We start from the raw sequence: 25,935 nt of genomic DNA, 5'->3' as shown, positions 1-25,935 counted from the left end.
TTTCTTAGATGCTGATTTATTTTTTCTACTCAGAGCACCATCAAACAGTGGGAGGGCCCATGGAGTCCCTCCTGCAAATGAAGTGGTCTAATGGTGAGACACAAAACAAATCTAGAATAAAATCTGTAACATTGGGAAAGAATGGGCAAATACATAGAAACAGCTTTTCTAGTTATTCAACTGACAGCACCTGTCCCCTGCAAACTAGAAGGTGGAGAATGATCTAATAAAATCTTCCCTTCATACAAAGTTACCAAAATGCTTAAGAAATAGAACAACAATACAGAATCATATTTTTATTATATCTGTGTTATTAATGCAGAATTGGGAGCAGCTGTTTCATTTTTCACATATCAATCAAAATGGTGACAGTGACAGATAAGTCCACATATGGGACAATTCACTTTCTCCTTAGTTAAAGTTGGGGGTTAGCAGCAATTTATACAGCTCAGGCTTTTACAGTCCTCTTGCTGCTGGAAGACTGCCAGGGAAACACCATCAGTGGGGTCTGCTTTCACACTGCAGGGTCTGCAGTTTTGTATCAGATTAAGAGGAAGAGAAACATGGCACTGCACACTTCATTAAAACAGCAGTAAGTTTTAATGAACCAGGGTAAGAACAAAGGAAATCTAAGAGACATAAAAAATGAGAATTGAAATTGTTAATATAAAAAATACTAACAATGTCCACAGGACACTAAGCTGCTATCATAAACTTGTGTTGTAAGTGTATGTGGCAAACAGTGGGCTAGGATTTTCTCTTTTTGCCAGAGAAAGATTGGAGGAAGGCAGAAGAAAATCATCATAATCTAATATAGATAACATCTTCAATAATTATTTCTAAAAAGTAAAGTGTCATTTATCCAAACCTAACATAATAGTCTTATTTCAAATGTCACAGTAGTCCTCATGTGGGAAAAATAGATTTATTTTTCTCAGTTTGCAGCTGTAGGCTTTGCAGAAATACTCCACAGTAACTGCATTGAGGAGACTGAGTGGCTTTATAGCCAGTTCTCTCAAACCCATCAAATATTAAACTCCTTAATGCCTTTGAAAATGTAAGCCTGTGTATGTATTGCACTTGTCTGTACTCGTGTGCTACCTAAATTCACATGAAGCACAGACAATTGATGTTAGTTTGTCCAAAAAATTAATTTACACTTTACCAAGGAGTGGGAAACAGCTTGGGATTTACAAAAAGACCAGTCATATTTCAATTATTAAAAGCTTTCTTCTTTCTTTTAAGGAATGTAATTTTACATTATATGCTTCTTAACAGAGAAATCCTGGCAGCAAGAACTTGCAGGTTAAATAATTCCTGTAATTCCCAGCAAACAGCCCAGGTATATGACACTACTACAGATCTGTTTGTTTCCTCTATGCCATGTGTGTACACACGCACTTATTTTCTGAGCAGAGAAATTACTCATGGTAGCTAATTGTAGTAATGAACTCCACAACACAGGGAATAATTTAATATTCTGCTGTGCCTCTGCCCAGGCATTCTCTGGGTACAAAAATGTTCTTCAAAACTCATCTTTAATGCTGAAATGTGGCTGATCTTCAGGTTTAAAGTCCAGATTGGGGCTGCCATCCTCATTCAGAATTCGCCGAGAAGTATAGCCAACAATTGGATATTTGGCTTTATAAACATTATTGAAGATGTCATCCAGGGACTTCAGTTCCTCCTCTGTGAGTCCTGTCTAAAGGAAACAGGGAAATAAAAAGTTCTGTCTCAAAGAAATAAAAATAGATATATTTACTTGTTTGTGGTTTTTTTAATGATTACTGTAAACCTTAGGGTCAGCTTTTTACACTGCAAAGCATGATGAACAAAACTGGTAGTACAGCCTGTAATGGTATTCTTTCCATTCAAATTCAGCCTTGACAAAACTTTAAGGTATTCAGGTCAAACAAGCAACAACCCACCAGCACAGCCAGCATTCACTGCCACATCAGGAGACACCAAACCAAAAGAAAGGGATTTACTGTGTTTGTGAGCATCTTCTTAAACAGCAGGTGATTTCCCTTCTATATGCTTACAGAACTTGTATTGTTTCCACAAATGAAAAGCTTTCCTCTTGAAGGCTGTTGGCATCTTTGATGACTAATAAATATGTTTTATGTATCTAAAGAGAACTAATGCATTTTGATTTTAAATATGTGAGTCAACTTATATAAATACAAACAATTTAAAATCATCACTCATCATCTTGAATAATAATAAAAAATTGCAAAGTGGAATCAAACCAATGGCCCATTTTCTTACTGTGTCATGTGTAAGATCTGCTGGATCCAGAGACATCTTTGCAACTCCTCTTGTTGAGTCTTTTCCAACCAAAGCATTGTATGGGGCTCCTTTTCCATAAAATTCTGTCAGATTAAGAAATAAATAAATAAAATCCAGTGATGAACTGACAATGTACAGGGTATGTTCAGCCTCTACCCTTCACCAGACTGTGAACAGAATGTCAGTGAACTGAAAGCAACAACTCAAGTCGAAGAGCCTTCTTTCCAGAACTGACGTTGGATTTCCTACTTTTTGGGGTTATACAGCTTTTGAACTTCCTATACTGCATTCTTAAAATTTACCTATTTAGGGAGTTGTGCTTTACATTCTCATGAGATGTTTGTAGACCCCAGAATTTGCAAGCTTTGTCTAATTTAGGATTTTAAGATCAGCCAACCCAATGTGTATGCCCAGACAAGGTTAGTACAAACACAGTAACAAGCCATTAGTTTATTTATGATGACATCAAGGCAAGTTTCCAAGACCCTGTCAGAGAGGAAAATCAAGTTTTTTAGAAGATGAAAAAGTGTATCTTTTTGTTGCAATTGAACTTCAGGCTTTTGATACACCTGGAATATTTTAAAACAAAGACTGAATAATAACATGAAAGCAAAGTAAACAGCAGAGGAAGAGCACACTAACCTTTTCCAGAGGTGACATCGAACACTACTCCCTTCACCGCCAGGTAGATGGGCTGTCCTTCCTGGAGGGAAAGCCATCAATACATCCTCAGCACTTAAGCACAGGCAAAAAGCAGTTCCTGTCAGCTGTGAAATCCACAAGCTCTTAGGACACAAATTCTTTGTTGTATGTTTACTCGTTATGCCACCATACACATTCACTCTCTTGACATTTCTTGCTTGTGCTTTAAACTGCCCCTAATATTCTTTGAGGGTTCAACCACAAGCAATGAGAATCTTTTTACTCCAAACAGCACAACCATAGAAGACATGTCCCTTCTGCAAGTCACCTCTTGTCTAAACACTAGTCGGCTTGAAGATTGTCAACTGCATCTTTCGATTCTTAATGCAGATGAATATTGCTCAAAATAAAAGGGTGTGTGACCAACATCATTATTTGATTAAGAAACAAAGATAAATACATGAACACATGTAAATCTGATTTGCTGACATCTGTTTTACTAAATAAGCCAGTGCTTCTGCTTTGTGTTTTACACATAAGACGTAATTTTAGTCAGACATTGGTTAGTCTCGTCAAAGTATCTAGAGAAGGTCAGACAGCAAGTGATTCGAAAGAGAAGCAGATGTGTATGGATACAGGACTTTATAATTTTGAACATGGAGTTCTGCTCAGCCTTCTGAATCACAGGAAGCTAAACACTCCTAAGTTAACACTGTCTTGTTATTTTAATAATCTTGGTGGGTTGTTGTTGGCTCCAACTTGTGGTAATCTGAAATTCTCTGTCGGGAGCACCTTGCCAAGCAGGGAGCGAGCAGAACGGGCGCATGGCACCCAGTTGTGTGGCAGCATCAACCCCGGCACTGCGGGGAGAGGCTGAAGCACAGGGCTGCCGGCACACCTTCACAAACCGCTGCCCGAGAAGCAGGAGATGCCCAGAACGACAGCGGGGGAGGATGGCGGGGCGGCAGCAGAGCAGCACAAACCCGAGCTGTGCGGGCCCGGCCCTACCTGCTGCCCGTCGTATCTGGCCAGCTCGGGCTCGGTGAAGAGCCGCACGGGGGCCTCGGCCGGCGGCCTGAAGCGCAGCTCGGGCTGGGTGCTGGCGGCCGGCAGGAGCAGCAGCAGCAGCAGCAGCAGCAGCAGCAGCAGCAGCAGCAGCAGCAGCAGCAGCAGCAGCGGCGGCGGCGGCGGGCCCCGGGCCGCAGCGCCCGCCATGCCGCGCCGCCGCACCGCCCCGGCAGCGGGGCGGGACCGCGGTTAAAGGAGCGGCGGCGCTGGGACGAGCTGCTGCCGCTGCTCACGGGTAGGAGCAATCGACAGGACAAGGGGAAATAGCCTCGGGTGTGCCAAGGAGGTTTAGACTGGATGTTCGGGAAAGCTTCTTCACAGAAAAGCACTGGAGCCGGCTGCCCCGGGCAGTGGTGGAGTCACCATCGCTAGAGGTAAAAGAGCCGTGGATGTGGCACCCAAGGACGTGCTAAAGAGATGGGCTTGGCACCCTAACAGACACCTAACAATAAAAAATTTCTTAATTTTCCTCCTTCTTTCCCTCTTGAAGTTTCTCTGCTAGCTGTTTTCAATGGTTATTCACAAAATCAGCGCACATAGCGCAGGCTTCCTCTTTGTGACAAAAAACCCAGACATTTTTAGCCTAGGAACAGACTGTTTAAACTGGAAATTTTCAGATTACAGTTTTCCCTATGCTGTAAATAAGGCACAGGGGAACATTCAGGACTGGTATAAAAATAAGCTTGGTATCATTCTATGTAGAATCAAGAGTATTAGAATACTTTTGCAGTTCAGATACGTCTATCACATCCCTCGCTGCAGCACTGACAAGTGAGGATCTGAAGGAATTAAAGCCTGGATGTTTGATCCTGCAGCATCCACTCTTCCTGACTACAGTGCTGTAATTCAAATGTATAATAGGATTGTTATTGTCAAAGGACTTAAAAACTTGGTTATTAACTTGCTAGGTGTGGGCCTTAGGCAGAGGGGAATGATGTACTCAGCAGAGACTCCCTTACAGTGTTGCATCTCAATGCAAAAAAATGTTGCACATGCTTTTTCTTGATGATGCAACATTGACAATTACTTCCACGCTGGGGAAGAAAAAAAAAATAAATAGCTGTGTAGGTATTTGTGGCCATGTGGCTCGTGAATCAGCCCTTACGTGGTTTTGGCTTTTATTTTCCTGCAGTGCCCCATTGCTGCGGGCACAGCGTGGGTGGGTCACCCCAGGAGTCCTGCAGGAGTTCTGTCTGCTGGTCAAGCTCGCCTGGTGTTCTGATAACAGCCTTGAGCAAAGGAAAATAAAAATAAAAATTTAAAAAAAAAATGAAAAGGGGAGTATTTTGTGCAGCTCGGGGGGGAGCCGGCTTTCCAAGCGTGGCTCATGCTTGCGTTAGCAGTTTGCGTTGTGAAGGGAGGAGAGTCTCATCCCCCGGTCAGCGCCCCTCAGGAGGGAGGGACGTTCTGCAAACCGCCCCTCAGGCGCGGCGGAGCGCCCTGCCCGGACTACGCCTCCCGGCAGCCCCGGCGAGGGGCGGGCACCGCCGGCACGGGAAGGGCCGGCCCGGGCGGCCCGGGGGTCCCGGCGGCGCCTGCGTAGCCCGGCCCGGGCGGGGCGGCTCGGATCGGCCCGGCTCGGAGCGGCCCGGCCCGTGCGGTGCCGGCGGGCGCTGCCCAGCCCCGCGGCGCTGCTCCCGCCGATGCTATGCCAAATCCAGAGGTGTCCGCATCCTACCAGGAGGTACCGGGGCCGGGCAGGGCCGGGGGCCGGCCGGCGCTGCCGCCCTGAGCCCGGCTCGGCGCTGGGCGCAGAAAGCGCGGGGAGCGCCCGGCTCCGAGCTCGCCTTTGAGCGGGGCTGAAATCGTGGGAGCGGCCGTGCGGGCGTGTGGGGTGGGCACGGCCGGATCTGTGGCCGGGGTTTGGTAAGGAGGGGATGGATGGGCTGTCGGGCGTGAGGAGCGGCTTGGGCAGCAGAGCTGCCGCATCCCAAACTGAAGCACGCTTTATCGCACTGCCAAAAGCCCGAGGCAGCGCCTGGTTTGCATATCGATGTACAGGCTCGGCAGCCCGGCTGCCCTTGCTCCTTCCTATCTCTCCCAATAGACACACAAGAAATTTGTGCCAAGTTCAGCAGCGCTGGAGACTTACAGGAGAGCGCTTTTGTTTGTATCTTGCAGGCAAAAGGGATGTAGATATTTTCCTTTCTCTACACGTGACGGGTAGTTTAGGCTCACTTTTAATACATTCTAATTTAGTGTGGTAAAGTCTGTTTAGTTTCAGCGTCTGGTTTTCTTGCCAGGCTAGAAGGCATTGGAAGGTGATGAATCAGCGGATCAGCAAAAGGCCTGTATGAGCAAGTTCTCCTTTTATTTAAGGGAGTTTTATCCAGTAGGAAGGATTTAGCCCATGACCATCAAGATAGGGTTGTCCTGTGTGCTTGTACCTAGGGAAGGTACTTGTGAGAGTTAATGAATCTGCATTGATGACTGAAGTGTGGACATGGACTATGCATGTTATGTTTCCACCTTAAGTATCAGCCACCACTGACACTGCTCCATATGTTTGGGTTTATCCCAAACTGTGGCAGGAACCAAGATAGGGTGTGTGTGTAAGTGCAGCACCTGTGTGTCCATTCCTTCTTCAGCACCTGCAGCAGTCTGTTGCTTCTGCCCCTGGCCGGAATGCTCAGATGGCTGGAATTGCCGTTTCTGAGCTTCTTTTTGTTCAGTGATTTTCTGTGTGCAGGACTGAAAAAAGCTGCTGGGATATGGGCAGGTTCCTGCGGTTGTTTCTCCCGCAGCTGTATGTGCTGAACCCAGAGGGATGCTGAGTGAAGTTCTGCTTCATGCCCTTCCTGCCCTTGAGATCCTGTCTCTGCATCCTACTGCAAGCTCCACCACCCTGCAATCTGTGTTCCTCCTGGTTGGCACCACGCTTCACCCTGTATCAGAAATACCACATGGGAAGGCTGGCAGAACCCCTGAATCCAAGGGGAGTGGCAAGTGTGAACTGGAATCAGCTGTCCTGCAGTGTCCTGTGCTGGCTTCCCAGCCACTGGGAGGCTGTAGCAGGGTGGGTGTGTGTGAGGTGTTGGGTTTGTAGGTCTGTGCTGCCCTGCCTCATGGAGTCAAGGTGCTGTGTGCTGCTCAGAACGCAGTGGCTGCACCATGCACAGCACTGGGATCTTGGTGACCTCAGTTCAGCTGTTCAGGATGTGCAGTAAAATAAAGTTATTTTTAGGGAGAGGGTCTTACACATCAGCTCAACCTGCTTACTGTTTCTGAAGAAATGTTAGTAGTCCTGCTCTTGCCTGGCTGTCCTCTGGCTTTGTCTGTGAAAAGCTTGTGAAACATTGCGAACAGTGATAAGAAAACATAGTTGCATGTTGTTTGGGATTTTTAGGTTTGTTTCTCAGGACTGCTGAAATGTTGTGTTTTCTGAGCTTACCACAGAATCATTTAGATTGGGAATTACGTCTAAGATAATTTTTCTTCCACTTGTTGAAAAAAATTGCTGTAGGTCCCCTTGAGAGGATAGGAAATGTTGCTTATTTTGTTATTTTTTAGACTTGTGTTGGGGTCTCCTTACCATCAGGAACAGAATTCATTTACCCTCCCAATAACCTCAGTCAATGAGGTGCCTGTAGCTGGGGAATCAGAGGTGTGGGAGTCACATTTGTCACTTCCATTACATTTGTTGGATCAGCTCTGGTATCAGTAATTTGCACGAGGATGATTGGAACTGGTTTCTTAGCTGATTTAGTGTAACTAGTACAAGAGGTTCAGTGAGCACTTTTCTTGGGTCAGACTAGCTTATTTTGGGTCAGATAAACAGAACCAGCATATTTCTACAACAAGGAACAGACTTTTAATTTTCCTTTATTTTGTTGTGATAATTGAAAAAGGTACCTTCAGTTGGACCCCAGTGAGAGTCTTGCATATGAGCTGAGTTTTTAGCCTACAAGTTATCTCTTCACTTCTTGCCTCATGCTATGGGAAATCGTACTTTATTTATGTACTTAAGCATTTAAAAACAGCTGGGAAACTGCTTTCATCTTGCTTTGTGTGATGGAAATGAATACAGAAATACAGCAGGAGGTGAAGGAGACTTTGAAGATGTAAAATGAGTGGACTCTTTCCTAATAGGTGCTAGTGATGATTTGGTAATGGCATAATGATGATTTCAGTACTGAATTAAAGTAGGGTGAAATAAAAGCACTCCCTTATGGATACATGCATGTTTCTGTTGTGTAAGTTAGGGGTGTAGTGTTTAATAGCATCCAGTGCAGCTGCAGCATTAACTGTGCCCCTGTTTTCCTTGAAACAGGAACAAGGCTAATGTGATGTGCTGGAAGCTCACGCCTTGGTTTGCATTGTTGTAATCTCTGTGAAAATTCCCACCACGAAAGAAAGTTTGGAAAACATACAAGAGATACTTTCTATTTATGATGTATAAAATCTGTAGTCCTTCACAATGTTGTGTGATGCATATCTGCTGTGACAAGCTTCTGACTCTCAGGGAATGGCCTGGCAGTTTGAGCCCAGAGCTCTGAACAGCAAAACAAGAAAACATCTGGTCTCTGTTGGTGTTTCAGAAACACTGGAAGACTAATTAGTTGCATAACCACTAATATATAATAATCTGCACAGTGAGATCAAATAAGGAGCAGAAATATAGAGATGCTTGACTGTTGTCTCATAATGACCCAGCGACCTGTGGCTGAGACTGTGTTTCAGTGCCTTGCCTTAACACCTGTCAAAATGCATCTTGTGCTTTTTGTACCTCCTTATTAAGAAGTGCTAATGCTCTGTTTGCTGGTATGTGCTGTGGTTTCTTTATGCCTAAAAATATATTCTTCAGTGACAGAATGAAGTTCCTGCTTGTCAGAGATCACTGTCCTAATTGTGGGGTTAAAGTGTGTTGGAGCTGCTGGGGAAGCAATTACTTTGAACTTGAATGGGAAGGTCATGTTATTGTTGAAGTAGGTTAAATTTGTAGCGTGCAAGTCACTTAATTTGTGGCTCTAAGTCTACAGAAATGTGGCTTTTGTCTTGTGAACAAGTGGAACAGATGTTGGGTGCTCTTGGACTGGGGGTGTATTTTTGTGTGTTTGGTTAGTTGGAGCCTCTTTTATTTGTACCATAGAAATTCCAACAATTGCAAGTTGAGAGCATGTTTGGAAATTGAACCACTGTTTTAACTACACAGCTGAGTGAAGATGTGGAACGAGTATCTGAAAATCCAGCAGAGGAGAGAGAAGGAGATATGGAAGTTCATGAAGATTCCAGCTCTGTTATTTTACCAGGTAAGAACTATTGACCCAAAAATTGCTGATTGTTAGGGCCTGTTAGCTGCTGTTGTGTGTGTGGTTTTGTTTTTGCTATTTTATTGCACTTCTGAAAGTAAACAAAATGCTAGTTTCACTACTTAATTCCCTTACTTCACTGATTTCCCTTACTTATTTTATGTGAATCAGTACTGATGGAAAACCAAGGAGGTTATCCAAGGACTGATAGGAGAATATTTCTTTGTCAGGAACTGTGCTCAATCAAAACAGGTTCGGCACATCTGACTCTTGAGATAGCCTAATATGTCATCTTCCTTTATGTTGTGTCTCACCTGAGAGGCAGTGGGGTTGCAGGCAGAGTCTGTGCCAGATGTATATGAGCAAGATGCACTATTGAATAGATGCTTTAGAATAGATCCTTGTTCAGGTTGCTTTTGGAGGGCATGGAGCAGTGTTAAATGGGCTTATTGCAGCTCAGGCACGGGCACTGAGCTTAGGCAGCCTGAAAGGAGCATGGCCTAAATGCCTTGCAGCTGTCCAAGACATGTTTGTTTCAGCAGTGCAATTTTATGCATATTAATGTCCTAATTGCCTTGGCTGCCATCTCCTGGCATGTAACTTGCCCATGGACATTTGTAAGTGGTTATGTGTGCAGTGGGGTTCACTAAAAAGCTCGTGTTTGCTGTAGGAAGGCACAAACACCAAACCACAGAGTTGGGGAGCAGTATGTGGCATGGCCTGAGAGGGGCTGACTCATTTAATGACACCACAAGAACAGTCAGCAGGAAGCATGGCTGCTCATCTCCTTCCTTGCATTGAGTTTTAACACAAAATTTTGTGTGATCAGCTGTATATCGTTCATGACAAAACATGATGTAGAAGTCAAGAGTACAGGAGCCTTTGCCTTAGAAATATTACCAAAAGAAATGGCAAAGGCAAGGGGTATGGGGAAAGCAGTGTCTGTGTGTGGGTGAGACTACTGTGAAGATCTAAAGAGAACAAGATTTGAAGGAAAAGAGTCTCTGGGAGAATTGGGTCAATCTCTTTCTAGCTGTAATTGGAAGAATCCTTCTATGACAGTTTTTAACATGCACAAGGAATTATGAACTAGAGAGTAACAAATATCTAGTAACTTCTACCATGGTGGAGATGCAATGCATATCATTAGAATATTAAATCACTCCATTGATGTCTATGCTGAGTGTGTGTAAGAATCACTTCAGACTGGAAATGGGGGGAAAGGAGTTGTTTTTTTTCCAGAAGCAAGGACTGACCATGAGTAGACTTTCTTGTGAACTTTATACTTTGTTTCTCAGTTGTCCTTGAAAATAAACCATGTTTCCTGCCTGCAGTGGCCTTAAGCAGAGTGCCAAATTCTGGCATGTGAAAAGGAGTCACAATCTTAGGTTGATTACACCTCATACTTGAAAGGAAGTATCTGCCTGCCTATAATTAGCTGTGGTTTTTAAAATCAAGCTGAGTTTGAGGCTTATTTTCCTCTCACATGATTGATCTTTAAATGAAAATTCAGCACAAATATCTGCATGTTAAAATCCCAATCCATATTCTGTTTGGTTCCAGATGGTGAGCTGGGTACCACTACCCCTTCTTTGCGTTTCAGCAAGACCTGCCTAAAGAATGTTTTTTCAGTAATTCTCCTGTTTATTTATCTGCTGCTCATGGCTGTAGCTGTGTTCCTTGTCTACCAAACCATCAGTGACTTCAGGGAGAAGCTCAAGCACCCAGTGATGTCTGTCACTTACAAGGAAGTGTCCTTGTATGATGCACCTGGTAAGAGTGGTAACAAGTAAAATGGGTTAAATTCTTGTTCGTGTTTTTCTTGAATTGTTTTATATTTTTGGTGTTCATTCTTCAGATCCCAGAGTGCATATAAGACTTGACCCAGGTCTTTCATTTCCTTACTTTAGGTTAAAAAGTTGTATTGACTTTGCACAGAAATGTTAAATTGTACAGGAGATTTTTGGAAGCTCTCGTGCCAAGAACATGAATGGCAGAAGCTGTGGAGAATTATGCAACATTTCACAGATGAGAAGTGTTTTCAGACTCTAAAACGAGTCCTCTTTTAGAGGAGAAAGATAATTCCTTTTGGAGATATTCCCCAATCTGTATCATTCAAACAGAGTAGCACACAGCATGCGTATCAGGAGCTTGGTGCTGCACTGGGCACTGAGATGCCATTCACAGTAAAGAAGGTGAACTTCTCAAACCAGCCACAAAATAACCACAATGCCACTTTCTACTTCCACCCTGCCTTGTTTACAACATGGTATTACATCAGGAGGCAATGAAAATATGATGTGACTGCTGGGAGCAATGTTGGCACAAAAATGCAGCGTGGCAGCAGAAACTGTTGCAGTTTGCAGGAGGAATTGCTCCACAGGAGCATTTTTGAATAGTGAGTTCTGTTGTTATTATTCATTTTAATTGTCTAGTAGCCATTCTTAAGTAGAGCCATGGTAGCAAATGCAGCTCAGTCAGTAATCCATGAGTTTCCAGTTTAACAATAACACTTCTGTCTGAAGTGTTACCACATTTTCCACATGCCCACTTCAGTAGTTGTGGCTGAAAGGTGTTTTGAGTTGTTGCCATATTACTGTAGTTGTCTTTCTCTATGGCCAGTTAGCCCAGCTCTGGAAGTAGTGCCTTATGTGTGGACCATATGAATCTGACTTTAAGAGAAAGAAAACTCAGGCTTTTCCTCTTTTTTTTTTTTTCTTTTTCTTTTTTTTTTTTTTTGCATGTGAGCTTTACATCCAGCAACAGGAAGAAATTAAGCAGATTTTAAATAAGCAGAGCAGCATACATATAAATCCAAAAGTATTATTGGAGATCTCTGGAGATCAGAGAACTTAAATCAATGTAGTCCTTTATTTTATTGCTCTGTTAAAATGATGAGATAGCACGTTGCAAGCATGGAGCTCTGCAGGAAGAAATAAAGCATTTGATATATGCTCAGTGCTTTGACATCTCACATTTTGGTGGACAGATCATCTCAGCTGTGAGTTAATTATATCTAATCAATCATACTCTTTCTTTGTTTTAAGTTGGACTAGATTGTCTTCCAGCAGACTTGTTTCCAATAATAAATATGGCATAGGTGGTGTAAAAAGATTTTGAGGTTTGGCTCTTGTATTTTGCTAGCCTTCCAAATCTGAGGTGGCTGAGGTTGCTTGAGTGTGCTGTTGGACTGAAACAGGAGATTTATGGTATATATGGGCTTTCACCCAGGTGGAGTAGTTGTCTGCCCTACCCAGTGCTGTAAATAATAAGGGATGGTAGCAGTTAATGCATGTTTGATGGCTTTGATTTTTATGATGATGTCACATTCGGTTAACAGAAGATGCTGTATTCTGAAGAGCATCTTTTCACTTCTCTTAGCTCAGCCAGTGATCTTTGATCTGTCAGGTATTGTATGTACATTTTTTCCAATTAACACTTGCTGTGTTAAATGCTAATATCTGAAAACTAAAGCACTACATGTCCCATTTGATGACCCCTAACATATTTTGCAGATTCATCTGGGGTTGAGAGGGACTGATGGATTAGCTGCTGCCTTGTGGGAAGACTAGGGAAACTTGGTAGCTTCTATGAACCTTGAACTGTTGTAACTGAATATGAACCCTGATTTTTTTCAATGCATCGTGGGGGTTCTGTCCTGATGCAGTTGGTGTTTTTGTCCTGCTTCAGAAAAATGTGGAAGTGCATGGTTTAATTTGATTGTTTTGTGGCATCTTAAAGATAGCTCAGTATCCCATGGGATTAATTCCAGAATGAAAATCTATGTCATCAGAAAGGAAATCAGTGCTCTCCAATTTTTTTCTCCCCAAACAGGTATTGCCTTTTACCCAGGCAAGGCTCAGCTGCTTAGCTGCAAACATCATTACTACGATCACATTCCACCTCTGATAAATCCAGGTCAGCCAGGAGACATTGAATGCACCACTCAGAGGATCAACTACACAGATCCTTTTACTAATCAAACTATGGTAATAACAATATAATAAACAAAGTTTATTCACTGTGGGGTTTCTGCTCATAATCTTGTTGGAAATGTACTATGTGCTGTAAAAAAAATCCTTGCTTCTGGTTTGGATTTTTTGTAAGCCATCTGTCATTTTGTTTTCAGAAATGTAAAAGACCTCAGTCAGTGTATATATGTGTTATGGAAGATCAGTTGTCCTGTGGGTGTGTGCAGTACAAAATCCTTAATGGGCTAAAATAAGTAATTTTTCACAGTGAAGCTCTCACTTCATTCTTCTCCTAAATGAACTGGGAAGCAGTTTCCTTGATATTGCAAACCTAGCTTTGATTGAAAGCAGTATCAGTATACATTAAAGGAGGATAGCTAATCTCTCTTTTTATGTTTGCTGGGAATTCATACATGAATTCCTGCTGGGAATTACATACCATGTTTGTCACACTTGGAAGAATCTTAAATGGGCACCAAGTGTTTCATTACACTGAGGTGCTTTGAGCCAGCAAGATGGGTACATTGAGGAGTGATAGTCTGACTTAAACTGCCTTTAGAAGTGCAGGGAAGCTTGCTTCTGTATAAACAAATGTCCAAAACCCACAAATGACCATATCTAATACTTAAATATTAATGTTTAAACACTGAATCTTGATGTAAAGACCCCCTTTTTAAACTAAAAGAAGGGACCAAAGTGGCATTCTTGTTAGGTATTTTAATAGATGTGTACTTAGTAGCAGCCAAGAAACTCTCTGTGTGTGTTAGATTTCTACAGAGTATTAGTGCCAGATGGCAAATTAATGAACAGCAAATGAGGATTCCTTTGCTCCTCTCACCATCTCTGTTTGCTTACAGAAGTATGCTTTGGTTGTTCAAGGCCCTCGTGATGTGAAGAAAAGGGAACTGGTGTTTTTGCAGTTCTATTTAAATGAAACAGACCAAGATTTTAGTGCCATTGACTACCTGCTGTTCTCTTCATTCCAAGAGTTTGTCAGCAGGTATGTAAAGGGGGGGGTGAGCCTGTGGATGCACTGAACTTGCTGTCACAATACTTGTGAAGGCAGGGCTTTTTCAGAAAAATCCAGGCAGGCTTTTATGATTTTTAAAAAATGTTTGGAGCACGTTGATGCTCTTTAATGTCTTTGTTTACTAATCTGACCTTTAGAAAATGTATTGAGGGCTTTTTCAGTGACAAAAACTGTTCTTCAGCTGTGCTTAAACCATTTGTTGCTGCACTTTATAAAAGCTTGGAGTTGGTGCTGGCTTCCTGCTGTCTGATGCTGGGTGCTCAGGAAGTGTGCTGTCCTGGGTAGTGTGTCAGGAAGTGCACCAAGAACACAAATACTTTTGTGCCATTTGGGGGTTTTTAAAGCAATTGCTGTAAAGGTCAGATCCCTAGGTTGCTTTGTTGTGTTTTCATTGAAAGATTAACAGATTAACTGTTTCTTTGTATTACTGGCTATATTTAAAATTCTGCAGAATGATGTAAATTCATTTTCGAAATTGCTTTTTATTGGTTTGACATTGGTATCATTGGAGTATCTAATCAACCTTCTAATTTTATCAAGAATGGAACTAATCTTGTCTTGAACTTTCTTGAAAGACCCACTCTTTTTCCACTTTTTGAGAATAAATTTCATATTTTACGGTTTAATTTTTGCTTTAATTTAGATTCAAATTCTGTTACTCTTTCTGAGATCCAGGTTAAAAGTTAGCCAAGAAATATTAGTCATAATGACACTTGATGGTCAACCTTAATTTGATAATAGATGCTCAGTGGAAAAGGGACAGGGGATAGAGAACCCATGCAGAACAAAATTAGGTGAAGGAGGGAAGAGAACAGATTTTATTGTAGCAAGGCCTTCTCAGGGGCTTGGACATGGTCATACTGATGCTTTTCAGATGGATCAAAGACTGGAAGTGTTCAGACATGATACCTCTGGGTGGCCAAAGACCAATTAGCTGGATTTGCCTTTTACAAAGCATTTCTGCTTCATTGAAGTCATGCTAAGTCTTTAACTGTTTTCTGTAACTGCACTGAAACACCTCATAAAATGTTCTGGGAGATTTAGGCAGTCATATTTTAGGGTGAGAGAACACCAGTGAAGAGTAGTGGTGTAGAAGGTGCTGCTTGTTCCTTATTCTGGTTTTTTTTCTGGTTTTATGGCTTGTGCTCTGGTAAGAAATGCTTACAGTGGGACCACTTGCAGCAAGGTGCTCAGCTCTTTCTGTACTGCCAGACACCAGCACTGCCTGGGGCCAGCCCTGGTGAACAGTTCAGTCTGTGCCCAGTTTGTTTGGGGATGCATCCTCTGTGCTTGCTTGAGGCAGGTATTAGGAGTTAAAACTGGTTTTGAACTAACCCAGGTGAATGGTCACATGGGCAAGGGGATGAAGGCCTTAGTGCTAAATGATCTGCATGTCTAGATGGAATGCAGGAAAGGAACCAGCTGTGGGCAGGAGGCCAGTGATGTCTTTTCTGCAGCATCCTCCAAACTTAATACAAATGGTGTGGCTTGTCTTGCTCAGTGCTGTGTTTGCTGTCCTGGCATGAACTGGCTGGGCTCAGGGCAGATGGGGAGTTTACATTTCTCCTGACTACTGAAAGTGCATGTGAAACTGCATTGTGTATGTGGAGAGCACTCATTCTGTCCAGCTTCCAGCAGAAAAGAAAATAGAAATGATTTCTTGTTCATCAGCAGATGCTAAATTTAGCTGATGAGAAGTCTGGCATAAGATATCTGCAAAACTCTTGTGTGTCCTTCCATACAGCCTCTGAAAACTTCAATCACTGGCCTCTGTTAACTACTTTTCCTGACAAAGTGTCTCACTGGTTATGAGAGCCCAGAATAACACTGTGCCCAGCAGTTCATGTACAGTGTTATCAGAGGTGCCACAAGCAATAGAAAAATGGCATCTAAAGACTTGTACCCTTAAGAGATTTTTTGTGGTGCAGTAAGTGCTGAGGACTGGAGCAAAGTCCAGTTGTTTCTGTCAAGGGCTTTATTCTCTGCAGCCCTTCTGTTAAAATTGGGTCAGACTCCATGAAACTGGCACTGCTCACTGGTTTTGTTCTGGTCTCCACAGAACACTGTTTCACTGTGTGCTGTTGTTGGCCTCTGAGCTGGAGAGAGATGCTGCTGGCTTATTTTTCTTTTTTTTTTTTTTTTTTTTTAAGATAGTGGCAGCTGCTGTCTGTACCATATTAATTGGAGGGAGGGAAATAATGAAACCCTTGCAAATTACCCAAAATGTGTGGCTGGAAATGCAAGTTCCTCCCCTGAACTGCCATTAGGATAATACGTGGGGTTTAGAAGAAAATCCTCTGAATATATCCCTGACAAAACGATTGTTAGTGTAGCATGTCAAATAACTAATGGTCTTGTGAAATGATGGATACCAGTGTGAACAGATCAGAGATTATTTCAGGGTCCAAACAGAGCCCCATATTCATGTCTCTGATCTGGATTGCTGCATGCAGAGAAATACAACATAGAAGGATTGAGACTTGCTACCATACCAACCTTTATTAGGTGCCACGGCTGTTTGAGAGTTTCTTGCTCTGGGGAAGCACAACAGCAATAAACACAGATTGGACTTGAACCATCAGTGGGTTTGGCTCTTGCTGCTGCATTGGAATCTGCTGGTGTTCTGTCCTGAACTTCTCTGGCTCTCATAGGGTGGTCCATGGACAGTGGTGGTAAAGGATCCACTGCAGCACTACAGCCCAGTTCAGAAATAGGTTAGTGACTCCCACAGATCAAAAATAAAAGAGAAAGGAAAAAAAGGGAAAAAAAAACCCAAACAGCAACAAAAAAACCCAAAAAAACAAAACAAAACAAACAAAAAAAAAAAGAGGTGTAGCCTGTGTAGGCTTTGGTGTGAAGAGGGAATTAAAAGAAATTGCCTGGAGAACTGTTTTCTGCTTAAAATCCCTTTCCTGTCTTGTGTTCACTTGGTTGTGTGTGGTTTTAAAGCTGTGTTATTTGCCCTCTGCTATAATTTGTGCAAAGCTTGTGCCTCTGTGCTGTGCTCCTCCTGTCCACTGCCCTTTTTTTCCCCTCATTCTGTGGCAGTGGTCTGGATTATGGAGATGCCTCCCAGATCACTTCTCCACAGCTTCTCCTAAGATACTATTAATCCTCCTTTTTCCATCCTGCAATTGCTGTCAAAGGCAAAGCATACTGCTGCTGTCTGCCTACCGTGGAAGTTGTGGCTGTAGCTGTGTCATAACTTCCTGCCTCATTTTTCCATGTTGGCTTGGAAAGCTTTTCTGGGATGCTGTATTTAGCCAGCCATTAGGCATCTGACTGGCTGGCAGAGTGCTAATTATGTATGTTCCTCTTGAGTGGCAAAGCATTGCAGTGCTCCCCTGTGCCATCCCCCTCAGCTGCTGCTCTGCCCACAGCCCAGGAGGGGAAGCAGTTGTTGGATTGGGTATTCCTGTGTCCCTGGTTTGCTCTGGTGAGGAGCAGGCAGGCTGTGGGCTTTGTCCTTAGGCTTTTCCCACATTTTTCCTGTGGGTGCCATCCTGGTGGGGTCACTAAACAAGCAGCTCATGTCAAAGTCAAGATATTCCTAACTTCCCAGGACACCCTGGGGACAGCAACTGCCTTGATAGGTAGCAAAGCATGTTAGTTTTTCTTTGCAGGAACCCTTCTCTTTTCTGTGCACGTGCACAGTGGAATTCTGTGTTTTTGAGTCCACTGCCTGAAGCCCTGACTTGAGAGAATGGCTTTGCTGGGTTTTGCCCTCCCATGCACACCTGTGTATTCATCTATTAAGCCTGAGCAGGTGGTGTGCTCCAGAGTTGATACTTACATTGATGCAGTCCTTTTGGTCCTTGTAGACAAGGCACCTTGGTTTGTAGAAAGAAGAGAAGCCCTGAGTTTGAAAACTAAATAAAAAAGACATGAAAAGTGCAAATCTGGTCAGTGCTGGACAAATCTTCCTGATTGGCCTGTTCTGGGACAAGAGCTTGCTTCTTCACCTCTGCTTTTCTTCTTTACTTTTTTGCATTTTTCTCCTGAAAGATGAAAACACCTTTATCTCCTAAAAGACCTGGTTATGCACATCCTCTGCCATAAAAGCAAAGAACACTCTTCCCCTTCTTCTAGGTAGATGGATTTAAAAACCTTCTTCCTTCTTTTAAGGACCAACATACTCTGTCATATCTCTACAACCTGAAATCTATCTTAGTAAAAATAGCCTTTAATGATGCCTGACTTCTCACTGTGGTTTACCCCTTCTTCTCAAATTAAACCTTATTGGAAAAGCAGCTGCAGGGCTGGGCTTATTTCACAGGGATGACATGAAAATGGCTAAAATCACAGTACTGAAGAGCTCAAGTAAATAGCATGGTTAATTCACTATGTCCTGTGCAGCTGGTAGAGAAGAGATGGAGACCAGATATGCCTTAAAGCTACCCCTTTCCTACTTGCAGCATGAGGGGTGTTGGAAGCCTTAAAGATTTATCATCTTTAAAGCTGTAAAGATGCAATCCCACTGTTTTGGAGGCTGCAGATAGCTATGGCTGCATATTGGGATAACAGTTCTTGCAGGTGGGAGCCTTACGCCAAAGCTACAGTGCTTCCAAAATAATAGGATTATACTGAATGTCAATCTCACAGCATTTTAAGCACGTATGCATTGCAACTGGTTTATTTGGCAACCAGAAATGAGGTGAAGCACCCTGTTCTTCCTCTAGGCTCTTCCTGCTGTCTCTTGCTTCCCAACATGGTGATGAGTTGTTTCCTGAGGTCCTGGCTCTGCTCCTTTCTGTCCCAGAGGTGACAGATGAGCAGAGCCAAACTCCCTGTGAGGCAGAACAATCCCTACAGGCACCTCCAGGGCTGTAGGGCACCAGGTAAGTCCTCTGCAGTTAAGGATGCACCAGTGAAGTGCTACCATTAATGAAAACATCACTACACACAATGCTTTAGATGTGTTGAGTTTAGCAGGTGGAGAATAAAAGGAATTGGGAACAAAGTTTGAAATGCCTAGGTCTGACCTTCTGCCTACAGTGCTCAGTTTGGTAAATAAAGTAATGATTTTTTTTCCCTTTAGTCCAGAAAAAGCAAAATTCATGAAGGACTGTGAAAGCTCATACTCCAGCTGGAAGTTTTCTGGAGGCTTCCGAACTTGGGTCAAGATGTCCTTGGTCAAAACAAAAGAAGAAGATGGTAGTGAGACTGTTGAATTCAAACAAGAGGTAAAAAAAAAAAAAAAAAAAAAACCAAAGTAGTACTGAAAAAAAAAGTTTTGGGAGTTTGGTATGGCCTTGTGAGAGCTCAGGAAAACAGCTCCTAACAGGAGGCCAGAAATCCAGGCCTCACGTGGGTTATGACACCTGTAGTCTGAGGTAAGAGTCCCAAGAGACTGACACAGAAATATTAACACAGCTACCTACAGTTCAAGGTGGAAAACAATTGCCAAAGGAATTGTCTAAATAACAGCTACTGTTGGAAAGAGCTATTGTTTAGGTTGCCACTGATGTTAGGAGGAAGAGGTAAATGTAAGCCTTGTATCCTTTGTAGCATTCTTTTGTCTGTTTTTTGTTTGGGTTTGGAATTTTTAGCTGTTGAATGTCCTTAGAAGCATGGAGTTACTTATTGCATCATTTAAAACTAGAAGATATGCAGGTGGAAGATGCAAGCTTATCTAGACAGGAAATGAGCCTTTCATTCCTGTTCTGTTCACATTAATTCAAGGGAAAATAATTATGTTTTGAGTTTGTTTTGCTTCCATTGTTGGTTGGAAAGGAAGTGTCTCACCAGTGGTGAGAAATGAAAATTCTAAGAACTGTCCTTTCAGAGATTATACTTTCTCTTGGTCCTTGGTTCTCTTGGAAAGAGTGTTCTGGGGAGAGCAAAATGAAGCAGAATCTCCAGTTCTATGCTTGATTCTCACAGTTAGGTGTTACATGGTACAGCCTTAGGGGCAGCCCAGAGCTGTGACTGTGAGGGGGGGTGCACTCCTACTCCACTAGAGAAGGGCAGGAGGCAAACCCCAGAGTCATGCAAGTCCCAAGTTAATAACTTGGTTTGGAGGAGAGGAAAGAGTGCATCAGTCTGCTGCTGCCATGTAAGCACTGACAGCAGGCATCTGTCTGTCCTTCATCACCTACAGCTCTGTATCATTTGCCATTTGGTGCTTACCAAGTACAGGATTTTTGAAAGTCTTCGTGTGCCCAAGTCTAACGTGTCTCAAAGTGGAAACAAAAGGCTGGCTCAAATTCAGGGAAAAAAGAGCTTTTTGTGACCATAAACATCTATTTAGTTCAGCAGTTATGGACTGATCATCTGAGTAAGTGAACACTGTTGCTGGTTTGGGTTTTCTCTTTGCTTTGTGGGTTTGTTTGTTTGTTTTTAATAAAACCAAGGAACCAGGAATCAGATCCCTATTAATAATACAGCAGAAATGGAAACAGCTCAGACATAATTTGCACTTGCTTTGTTTGACAGTACAACATCTGCTCAAATTGCACCAGGAAATCCATTAGCCTTTCAAATCCAAACCTGGGAGCTGGCATACTGGAAAGATGGATACAAATACTAGGTCAAACAGAACAGTCACTCTAGCTAACTAGCCCAGCAGTCATTAATTTCTATTTTCTTCCTTTCCCATTGTCTTTGTTTTGCCTTGTGTAATGCTTGCTTCCTGGTGTGCAGTTTTCTTGGCTGAGTGTGGTTGGGGCACTGGTACCCTGCAATAAGGAAATCAGCTGTGGAAGTGTGGGGCAAGTGTTGGAATCTGAAATGCAGGGAATTGTCACAACTTTGGGCCTGTAAGCCAAAGCTTAGAATTAAACACAGGATTTCATCTGAGACCTTGGAAAAGGTTTCCAAACTTAGGTGTTAGAAGCAAGAATGTGAATTTATAGTTTAAAGCAGAGACATGTTATGCTAGATAGAGGAAAGTTTAGAGTTTTAGAGTACAGTACTGTAGGTTTGTATGTCATAACATAACTGGCTAAGAAAGCTTACACTGTAGTATGAGTCCATAAGATGGAAATATTTAAGGATTGGATGAAAAACATAAATATCCTTGTTGGCAGTGTTTTATTGGTTAATAAATCCTTCAAAGGTCTTGTAACCAGAGGTCTTGTGACCTTCTGAGCCATGGGGTAAAGATGTGAGCCAAACTGAGCCTCCTGCTTATGCAGAAGATAAGAAAAATAAATTGCATCATCTAAAGCAACTCAGAGGTCCTGTCTGTAACTCATTCAAAATTCCTCACAAATAAGTCTGCAGCAAAGGTGTTTGACCAGACACCAGGAGGTGAGGAAGCTCCACATGCTGTGAGTGGCCACAAACAGTGTTCTAGCTCCTGCTTCTTCTTGCCTGCAACCTAAAATCTGTTCAGGGCTGGGGCTGTGGAGAAGACTGAGAGAAACCCTGAGGTATTTGTTAAGAGATTGCACCATGGTAGGTCACAGGCTTTTGTAGCAGGTCATCCCTCATGCAATGGGAAGGCTTTTAAGGAGATGAAGAGAGTGGTCTGCTTAGAGACTTCCAACTCTGCCTGGAAAACTGGGCTCACAGAACATGGAAAAGGCATGTTCTTCCATCATCTGCCTCATCTTTATGTCACAACCCTGATAGAAAATCACAGTGCTGCTGGATTCATTGCTTCATTCAGTACAGAATGAAACAGAATGAGCAGCAGTACTCCCCTCTGAACACACCAAGATGCAAACACTCCTTTGAGGCTGGAGAGGGAGAAGTCCTTCCCCCACTGTGCTCTCCTGAGGTCCCTGTGTGGCTCTTGGGCAGTTTGTGTTGTCCTAGGAGCAGGGGGCAGTCCAAACTGTGTTGGTTGCTGCCTGTGTACAAACCCTGTGTAGCTCCCCCCAGGCTGGGGGCAGGTGCTACAACACAAGTGTTTTCCTAGGGCCTGATGTCCTAATATTTTCCTGGTTGTGGTTCTTGAGGCGCTGGCTTAATGTGGCTGTAACATAGTCTGGTATCCTAACCCAGTTCCCTGTTGGAATTGTGTTACAGCTCTGCTGGGCAGCATTAGTTTCAAGTAGTGACCCAGTTAATGGGCATTACAAGGAGGTATGGGTTTGGTTGTTAATACCTGGGTTTCTTTCCTTCCATGTTCATTCTGCACTTGCTGGAGTGTTGTAGTTTATTCTACAATCCATTTTTCAAGAAGAAGGAATCTTCCTGCCGTCATTATGTCGTTCTCTGGCAAATAAATTTAACATTAATTCATGAGAGCTTTCCAAATGTTGTATTACTGCAAGTAAATGAATTTTGGAAATTGTGTCCCCTCTTGAGAGGCAATGTAGAAATGATATTGTAGTGTGATACTGAGTGAGAATTAAGAAGACAATGTGAACATGAGACAGAGGGAGGAAACTGCCCTTGCCATATTTTGGCAACCCATTGTTCTAGGTAGAGAAAGGCTATGGTGGAAGTCCCTAAATAGTCTGGTATTTTCACCTTCTTAGAGGCCTTCTTCTGTTGCACAAAAGCCTCACTGTACTGCTGAAGAAAGTAACCTGCACTTTTCTTTCCCTCTCCCCAGACCAGTGTGGTTAACTACATTGACCAGAGAACTAAACCAAGGAGTGACCAGCTGTTCTTTGTGGTGTTTGAATGGAAAGATCCTTTCATACAGACTGTTCAGGATGTGAGTAACCCACCAGTCCCCTCTCCAATCACTGTCTGACTGTGCCTGCATTTGCCTCTGTTACCTCACCCCAAGAAGAAATGCAGAGAAGAGTGAGGATACTTTTGAAATTTCAGTGTAGGCTCTTCCTTATGTGCAGTAATGCATTCTGTGTGGAGGTCAGGAGCATGTGATGCTGTTCCTTGGGCTGGTGAGACTCAGCATTCTGCTTGTAGCTAGAGGTACCACATAGCTAAGAAAAGCACCTGGCCCCCTCTGTTCTAGCAAAGGGCAGCTTCAGGCAGGGCTGAACTTTTTGCTTAAATAAGTCTGCTAGATAATCTGGTTTATGGACTTTTTTTTTAATTAATTGACAAGAAACCTAGAATAGGCTAAAATTAGAATTAAAATAGCCTAGTGGTTTTTTTTTAAATCTATTATTAGAATAAATTCATTAGAATAAAATGTGGTACTGTTATTTACCTGACAACCAAGGTCCAGCAGCAGCAAAATCTAGCGTGTTGGTGTTTTCTTGCCCAAAACCAGAGTGTGAATGCAGACTGTGTGGGACAGGAGTTGGTCCTTTGCACTCCTGCTGTCCCTGCAGGACCCAGGCTCCTCCTTGGCCTTTAGAGCCCAGTCCCATTCTCACACCTCTCACTCCTCTCTACTATGTGGAAGCAGATAAGGGGACTAGTATTTGTCATCTCTTACAGATTATCACAGCAAATCCCTGGAACATGATTGCTCTTCTTTGTGGTATCTTTCTGGCCCTGTTTAAGGCAGCAGACTTTGCTAAGTTAAGTGTTAAGTGGATGATCAAAATCCGAAGAAGGCATCTGAAGAGGACTCGTCAAGTAACGAACCACATAAGCTGAGACTGAGACTGCCTTTTAACTGTTCATAGCAGGAGGGATAAAAAATAACTGGAATAATCTGCAATCGGCAATTAAAGCTGAAAATCAGGTATGTTTTCTTCCAGAGAGATGCTGGCTGGAGGACCAGCCTTGGAACTGCAGAAGGAGCTAACTCTAGGACAGGTCTAACAAACTCACGCTTTTCTAGTCCAAGTTTAACAAGTTTACCTCTGTGTATGGGGGAACCAAGGAGAAAAGAGGGAACTCACTAATGTTCAGGAAGTCATCACTGTAGGAAATTGTGAAAAAGTGGACAGAGTTTGAATGTTTCTCAGACAGACCCTTTAGTTTCTGCATCAGCTGTGAGCTGCTCCCGTAGCACAGTCACTGCCTTGATAGTGCTTAGTGGAAGGTAAAGTGCTCTGAAAACATCCTGGCCTCTCTTCTCCAAAGTATGTTTCAAAACAAAACACACTGGAATTCCATTACATGTCATCTTTAAATCAAAGTACAATGACTTTAATATTAAAAAATACTTCAAGTAATCTATTGTGTGCCTTCTTTGAATATACCTGCTCTCAGGGAGGAGCTTTGCAGGAGGCAGGAGTGTTATGGCATGAGGATAAGGTGGAAACCACTGATCAGTCCAGCTCAAAGAAACTTAAGCAACAGGACAGCATGGGGGGCTGAGCTGGTGGCTGATCTCAAAGTGTGTCTCAGGCTGTTGTTTATCCCTCTTTCTGGAGTCTTTCCTAAGGAAGTGAAAAACAGTCTTTCATCAGCAGGGCAAGGAACTGTGATTCTCTGTTCTGTGGGAATGCCTGCTCACCAGCTGTGCTGGGGTGCTGGTGTCTTTTTCTTCCTTATAAGTCCCTTGTTAGTTGAGATGCCCGACTTGAACGTGTGGGCTCTACAGGGAGCAGGGCACCACTGTGTGTTTGCTCTGAAGTCTTTGCTGCAAGGATGCCAACTCAGCGTTTGCTTCTTCCTTCCTCTTCTGGCAGAGTACTCAGAGGAGTAAGTGTATCAAAAGTACCCCCTCACCTTCCTTCCTTGTTTTTGGCATCTGAGGAAGCCTTTTGGACAAAATTTCCTGCTTTCATCTGGCTTCCAGAGCAAACTGAGGCACTGCATTGACCAGACAGTTGTAAACAGGGGAGAAAACAAGATAAACAGGATAGCAGCACTGGCTGTTTGGGGGAAAATGTTTACTCAGGGGCCAAAGATGGTTATATAGGGGAAAGGTGGTGTCCAGTCCCCACCTTATCTTCAGTACCTTGCCATGATGGCTCCTGAGCAGCTCAGCCTAGTGCACAGCAAAGGGATGAGATTAAACTGGACAAGACCAGCAAAGGCCAAACACTGCATGGTTGAAGCAAAAAAGGCTTCCCTGGGTGATGGGGAACAGGACAGAAACCAGGCAAGGGGAATCCCCCACACTGAACCCTTCCACATCAAGAAAACCCCCACTGACTTTGCTACCTAAGAGCCTATGCTATGACAACTGAGCTTTCTTGATGCCCCACTGCCAAAGGAACACCCAACTGTTCCTTGAACAGCACCTATTTCTTGGATTTTACAAAAAAAAATTATAAACAATTGGAACTGGTTCTCATGGATCCTACTGCATTTTTTTCTTCTTTTTTTGCTAATGAGGTGAGAGAAGGTAAGTTGTAAGACAACATAGCTGCAGCTGTAGGGTGAGTAGAAAACATAGTTAAATAAAGGATAAACTCCTTTTTGCAGTATGCACTATTTTTTCCTCTCAATAAACTCCCACAGCAGTCCAGTCACTACATCTCAGCTGTCAAGATGTTTTGTTTTATAAGGAAATGTTACAAGAGCAGACCAGTGATCCCAGCCAAGAAACCTTTCTTTTACAAACCTATTTATAGGAGCAATCCTGACAGCAAGTGTTGCACAATTTGGAAGCCTATCTTACAGCTCCTGTGTTGTTTTTTTCTATTACTTAAGCCTGATGTCCCTATTTTTAACTTTGGGAAAAACTTGTAACAATTACAAATGGCAGTGATTTATTCCTTGAAGCCCTGCAAGGTGTTCGGTTCCCCAACATTTCTGTAAGTTATTTTCATTTAGGCTCTAGGACAGCTGAACAAAGTTTGCCACACACTGGGAATTTTATTCTTCTAAAGGCAAAAAGGCACTGAAGCAAGGTGAGCTGTGCCTGTGTGACTGTCCTTTCCCTTCAGGCTCTGCTAGTCCCATACCATCTGTAAAA

The 25,935-nt window shown here is 43.0% G+C and overlaps 2 protein-coding genes across 12 annotated transcripts; one reads left to right on the top strand and one right to left on the bottom strand.

Moving 5' to 3' along the window:
• NENF (neudesin neurotrophic factor) lies at positions 1-4,167 on the bottom strand. 2 transcript variants are annotated; one of them, XM_085576039.1, is made up of 5 exons: positions 4,115-4,167; positions 3,940-4,081; positions 2,932-2,992; positions 2,269-2,372; positions 1-1,702 (listed from the first exon to the last, which is right to left on the bottom strand). In XM_085576039.1, exons 1-5 carry the CDS (start codon positions 4,144-4,146, stop codon positions 1,526-1,528), a joined length of 516 nt encoding a protein of 171 aa, XP_085432165.1. In that variant the 5' UTR covers positions 4,147-4,167; the 3' UTR covers positions 1-1,525. The 2 variants fall into 2 exon arrangements, with proteins under 2 accessions (XP_085432165.1, XP_021403249.3); XM_021547574.4 differs by having other exon boundaries at positions 3,940-4,167.
• On the top strand, positions 4,085-24,241 carry PACC1 (proton activated chloride channel 1). 10 transcript variants are annotated; one of them, XM_085576032.1, is made up of 9 exons: positions 5,551-5,683; positions 6,689-6,934; positions 9,152-9,248; positions 10,812-11,021; positions 13,083-13,237; positions 14,077-14,219; positions 19,288-19,432; positions 22,756-22,860; positions 23,556-24,241. In XM_085576032.1, exons 2-9 carry the CDS (start codon positions 6,767-6,769, stop codon positions 23,715-23,717), a joined length of 1,185 nt encoding a protein of 394 aa, XP_085432158.1. In that variant the 5' UTR covers positions 5,551-5,683; positions 6,689-6,766; the 3' UTR covers positions 23,718-24,241. The 10 variants fall into 10 exon arrangements, with proteins under 10 accessions (XP_085432161.1, XP_085432158.1, XP_085432157.1 ...); XM_085576031.1 differs by having other exon boundaries at positions 6,689-7,015; XM_085576034.1 differs by lacking the exon at positions 6,689-6,934 and adding an exon at positions 6,243-6,290.
• Positions 24,242-25,935: the final 1,694 nt, after the last annotated feature.

Source organism: Lonchura striata, chromosome 3 (assembly GCF_050655825.1).
Source record: "Lonchura striata isolate lonStrDom1 chromosome 3, ASM5065582v1, whole genome shotgun sequence".
Classification (NCBI taxonomy): domain Eukaryota; kingdom Metazoa; phylum Chordata; class Aves; order Passeriformes; family Estrildidae; genus Lonchura; species Lonchura striata.
The sequence above is the reverse complement of the archived record's forward strand: the minus strand, read 5'-3'. Positions and strand labels throughout refer to the sequence as shown.